At 35.2% G+C, this 5,587-nt stretch overlaps 1 protein-coding gene across 1 annotated transcript in view; it reads right to left on the bottom strand.

Moving 5' to 3' along the window:
• The window catches only part of LOC107570463 (phenylalanine--tRNA ligase, mitochondrial-like), a 27,754-nt gene extending 22,484 nt beyond the window's left edge, over nt 1-5,270 (bottom strand). Inside the window, exons 1-3 of the mRNA XM_016256697.1 lie at nt 4,630-5,270; nt 2,827-2,989; nt 2,612-2,743 (exon numbers count right to left, since the gene is read on the bottom strand). Of these exons, the coding sequence (XP_016112183.1) occupies nt 2,612-2,743; nt 2,827-2,989; nt 4,630-5,256 (922 nt within the window). The 5' untranslated portion in view covers nt 5,257-5,270. The remainder of the gene's footprint in view (nt 1-2,611; nt 2,744-2,826; nt 2,990-4,629) is intronic.
• Between the last annotated feature and the right edge of the window lie 317 nt (nt 5,271-5,587).

Below are 5,587 nucleotides of genomic sequence, written 5' to 3'. Positions count from 1 at the left end.
AACAGAGGGTGTTTTTTATATATATATATATATATATATATATATATATATATATATATATATATATCATATTAATATAATTGCTAATAATAATAATAATAATCTATCTACACTACTGTTCAAAAGTTTGGGGTTGAATATGTTTTTGAAAGAATTCTCTTATGTTCACAAAGGCTGGATTAATCTGATCAAAAATTTAGTAAAACAGTAATATTGTGAAATATTATTACTATTTAAAATAGCTGTTTTCAAGTTGAATATATTGTAAAATATAATTTATTTCTGTGATCTAAAGCTGTATTTTCAGCATCATTACGCCAGTCTTCAGTGTCACATGATCCTTCAGAAATCATGAAAATATGCTGATTTGATGCTCAAGAAACATTTATTATTATCATCAATGTTGAAAACTGTTGTGCTGATTAATATTTTTGTGGAAACCGTGTTTTTTTTTTTCAAGGATTGTTTGATGAATCGAAAGTTCAAAAGATTTAAGCATTTATTTGAAATGAATATTTTGTTAAAATATAAATGTCTTTACTGTCACTTTCGATCAATTTATAATAATTATAATTATTAGTAAATTACCGTGCAAAATAAATAAAATAAAAATGTATTGTTAAAAATGGAAAAAAGAAAAGCCAGATTTGCATAGAGGATGCATTAACTTCTTTTCAGAATAAAGATGGACCTTAATTGTAAATATCAGGCAAAACATTAAGTCAAATGTAGAGTGTGAAATTGCAGTGAGAAAAAAGCGATCACACGCCGTTGAGTGGCACAGTTGTTAATTGGCTGTTACATGTTCCACATGTCGGCGGTGCAGACGGCGGGGGACGCTGTGCTGTTTAACACAGACAGGATCGATGAAGAGAGCAGATGAGATTGAAGAATTAAGTGGCAGTGAGGAGTGAGATGACTGGGCTGGTTGAGAGGGAGGGCCGGTCATACAGGTCCATCCCCGGGGAGGAAAACCATGTCTCTGCAGTCATGCGTGTCCTTCCCCTCCCCCTTTACTGGAGCGCTTGGATCTTCCTCATGTGGGACTATCCCATTCACTTTATGATGGCTGGTTGCCACACACAGCACTGCACAACACCGCCATCTACTGGCAGAGGCAGAACGGCATTCTCTCCGGCTCAAAGGTGTGGCCAATGCTCTCCAGGCACAGAGCGGCTGGAAAACCTTCTAAGCATCTTCATCTTTAGGCATCTCACACTCACTATGTAAAGGCTGTTCCTAACAGCTACATTTATGCTGTTTGGATTTGCTTTTAAAATGTTGGATTTCATTTAAAAAAAAATTCAATGGCAGCATCTCATGCATCTTTTGCTGATATGGAAAGCCCAGAATGCCTTGTGACAAGCTCATCTGATGGTGGCTGGAGTCGAGGGAAACGCTATGTATAAGTATATTTGATTGATTACTGGTTGTTCAGCAACAAGCTAATATCAGACTCAGATGCAATCAACGGTGAGCATCAGTTTGTTGCGTGCTTCCCATGACATGCAGTATTCAATCACAGGTTCTTAACGTGATTTCATTACTTTCTCTTTTTATCAATTTACTTAATGGAGACCAAAAGACAAGATTATTCACCCAAATCAATAAAACTAATTTTGTGACACAAATAGTTCAGCCTCTAAATTCTAAAGACAGGTTGTTTGCGACATGGGTCTGTACTTTTGCAATACGTACAGAAGCCCATTTTTGCTACATAAGGAAAACGCTTTGGTAATTCATAATTATTTTACATGCATTTTCATAAAAAGTCATAATTATATAAAACGTAAAAATATGAGATACTAAGTCAAGATAATTGACAAAAACTAGAAATAATGCCATGTCAATTATGACAAAAATTTGTAAAATGGAAATGTAAGTCAAAATTAAGAGATGCTAAGAAAGTTTGAAATTATTATATAATGCAATTATGACACAAAAAAAAATCAACCTCATAAATCAACCTATATTTTTTATTTTGACTTTTCATGATTATTAGATAAAAAAAATTTAGATAAAAAAAAAACATCAATGGAAGTTATTAAATTATGAGATAAAGTCACAATTATTAAATAAAAAGGTAACATACTAATTCATAATTATGATATACATTTTGGCATTATGAATTAAAAATCATGACTTAGTATGTCACGTTGACCTTTTTTATCTCTTAATTTGGACTTTTTATTTCATGATTATGACTGTTTTCGTAGTATAGTTTCGACATTTTATGCCATAATTATGATTTACCAAAGCATTTTTTTTTTATATTGAGGAAATGTTTTAATTTTGCCTACAGACAGTCGTGCAAATATATCTATTGTGACGGCTACATTTCTACCGTTGTGCAGTATGTTCAGCCACAACGTCGGCCCTTGTGCTCATGTTTGGGATCAGAAATTCTGCATGTTGCCTAATGGCACCTTTACACTGACAGCAATTAAATCGCTGTCTGCACTCCCATTGGTGGTTGCTGTATCATCTCTGTGTGCATTTGCATAAAGTTGAACTCAGCCCAACTTTCTGTTTGATGTTTATGACTCAGCAGCTCTTATTGAAAACGCTCATTGCTTATGTAGACAGCAGGCAGCTTTATGTGTGAGTGTACCTGAGCAGACCAGTTCCTGCTCCATCACCCCACAGCCCAGCACCTCCAACCAGTCTCCCTCGAAGCGCACCTCCATCTCGAAGGAGGGATGTGTGAAAGGGAAGTAGCAGTCCACCCAGCGGATCTCCAAATCTGCAAGACAGAAACAAACAGATGGAGGAGAGCCGGACAGAGGAAGTGAGGAAAAACAAGTGCGAACATCACAGGATTCCTACCTTCCCCAAAAAGGTGTCGCACGAGGCGCGTGAGAGCCTGTTTCAGATCGAACTCCACAAGTTTGACAGCCTCCAGCGTGTGCGTCTCCTGTTTCTGAGGCGTGCGGCGGCCACCGCTCTCAAACAAAGACAGCTCCTCACCATTCTCCACTCGAGCAAACAGCTATTAGAGAGAGAAATGTTGAAAACAAATGTGTTTATTTAATTGCATTCAGAAAGATTACGATAAGATTTCATCATGACTTCTTCGACACTTGTCCTTGAACAGCCTCTTCATTACAGTCTGGATGCTTTAAATGAACAGCTTTTTCGACACAGATAAGTAGGGAGTTCTGGCAGGTACAGTATATGAACTATAGAGGACTGCTTGAAAGTGTTGATGCTTAAATACTTTCTTCTATCTAAGAAAAACAATTCTTCAAATCAACAACACACTTCATTCAATTCACTTAATTTAATTCAAGTCTTAAACCTGAAGGTTATTGAAACCATCCAACGGTTCTTTTTATTTATCTGGAAAATGAAAAAAAAAAAAAAAGCAGCAGTAGTGCTAGTATTTATTACCATTAATAATATTAACACATTAACCCTCATAATGTATAAAAAACAGTCTGCATACTATTTTCGCATTCATTATTCAAGAATCACTATTTTGTAAAACAGTTATAACTTTATTGTTATGCTTTAAGCAGAATATATCTTATTAGAAAATTCTCATTAATGAGAAAATATGAAAAAAAAGAATGTTACCTTGTTGTTACCATATTATTACTGCATTTAGCCCCTTTTTATTTATTAAAAAAACGGAGGAATTTTTTGAAACTTCAAATTACAAATGATGTGATGTGATGAGAACATATCACTGCATAAAATTCATATCATATAATCATATAGTATGAGAATTATCAGTATTTATCAGAATTATCAGTATTAACCCCATTGGAATGAATGAAATTTAATTAAATTCCTTTGTCTTTATAACTCATGATTTCTCAAAAACACTTTTAAACAAATTTATGAAACCAATATTTGTATTTCTAACAAAACAACATCAAAACAACACAATTATTACAAACAAAATACATCCATTTTACGTTCAGATGGAAAAAATTATTAAATTTGCATGCTGCAATGGTTCGTCAACAGGAAAAAAATTCAGTCTCAAAAGTGCATATATCTATATAGATATATAAAAGTTTTTATACGTTTTATATAAGTTTTTTTTTAACACAAAATGTTTTTTTTTTTTTATATAACTTTATGGATAAGCATTTTTGACACATAATTGTACTCCATTCATACATCTACACCTGGGAATTTAAAAAAAAAAAATAAACAAATGTTTTATAAAAAAAAAAAAATTAATAAATGAAAAATATAAATTATGTTTATTCTGTGGTTCTTACAACATTTGCAAAGTTTCATTCCCTTACTAAAAACTATGCATTTTTTTTTAGAAATGTATCTTTTCCAGGTCAAAACAGACCCAAATGTGTTAAAAGGGTTATTATATTAATATATGAATATGTATTATTATTATTATTATTTTATTTGTATTAGTTATTTTATTATTAGTTAAGTCCCACATGTCACCACATAGAATTCTGTTGTTTCACAGAAAGATTGAGAAATCACAGCCTCAGAAAAATGTCATTAAATATTCATGGATGAATCTTCCACAATAAGATGCATTAAGAGAAGAGATGAAATGAATTTCCATGTCAAGTCAGCTATAAATATGTCTATTTTGACTTTTTGTTTTGGCCAGGCGGTCCTTTTCCTCATTAAGGACACCATTCTCACCTCATGGTTTGAGAAAAGCCGCACTCCCTCCATCTGATGGAAGACAGGATAGTGGTTGGAGTCGATCTCATCTCGTCTATACACATCTCCAGCCAGCAGGAAGCGGTCCAGACCTGAGCGCACCAGCTCCTTCTGATGGGCGGAGGTGTGGGCCCGCAGCATGTGTGTGCGGTTCAGGTAGTAATTGTCTCCTTTTTTCCGACTGGGATGGTCTGGAGGAATGAGCAGACTGTCGAAGTTCTGCTCCACCGTCACCACCGGGCTGAGGTTGTCATGTACGGAGAAGAGCGGGTTTCCCGTGCGTCCGATGTAGGAGCGGTAGAAATGGTCTTTGATGCGTTCTTTAATAAGCCACAAGGGGTGGTGCGGCCGGTTGTGAAGCTGGCTGCCAACTTTGGATAAGATTTTAGCTGTCACATTGGTCATGTCATCTCGCGGGTAGACATGGCTGAAAACTTCTATTGAGTCTTCACTAATCCGTGGCCGGGGAGCGGAGCCGTCCGTCGATAGACCCCTACAGGGGTAAAGTTTGTGGGACACGGCGAGGGAACGGGTCCATTGGCAGCTAGCTGACCAGTGACAGACTATGTGTTTGAGGAAAGTCTGGGAAATATTGTACAATGTCATAGTAGCTGATCCATGAGTCTGTAAGAAAAGAGAGAAAAACGTTAGTTCTGTGAACTCTCTATTCAACAGTTCCAAAGTGAATAATAAACAATGCTAATTAGGAATGGGAATGCATCAGAGTCAACCAGTTGTGCAACTAATTAAGTGAAGTCAACAAGACATTTCTTTGCATTTATTTTAGGCATTTAAAGGTGAAGTGTGTAATTCTATTCGATATTAAAGAACTTTCTCTTGTCCAAACTGAATAAGCAGAGAAAACAATTAAATCAAAGTCATTTCTAGATTAATTCTCCTGAAACGTGTAAACATCAATGATTTCAAAAATGTTTTG

Source organism: Sinocyclocheilus grahami, unplaced genomic scaffold, assembly GCF_001515645.1.
Source record: "Sinocyclocheilus grahami isolate Dianchi unplaced genomic scaffold, SAMN03320097.WGS_v1.1 scaffold1462.1, whole genome shotgun sequence".
In the NCBI taxonomy this organism is placed as follows: domain Eukaryota; kingdom Metazoa; phylum Chordata; class Actinopteri; order Cypriniformes; family Cyprinidae; genus Sinocyclocheilus; species Sinocyclocheilus grahami.
Note: the sequence above shows the minus strand (reverse complement) of the source record. Positions and strands in the feature narration are given on the sequence as shown.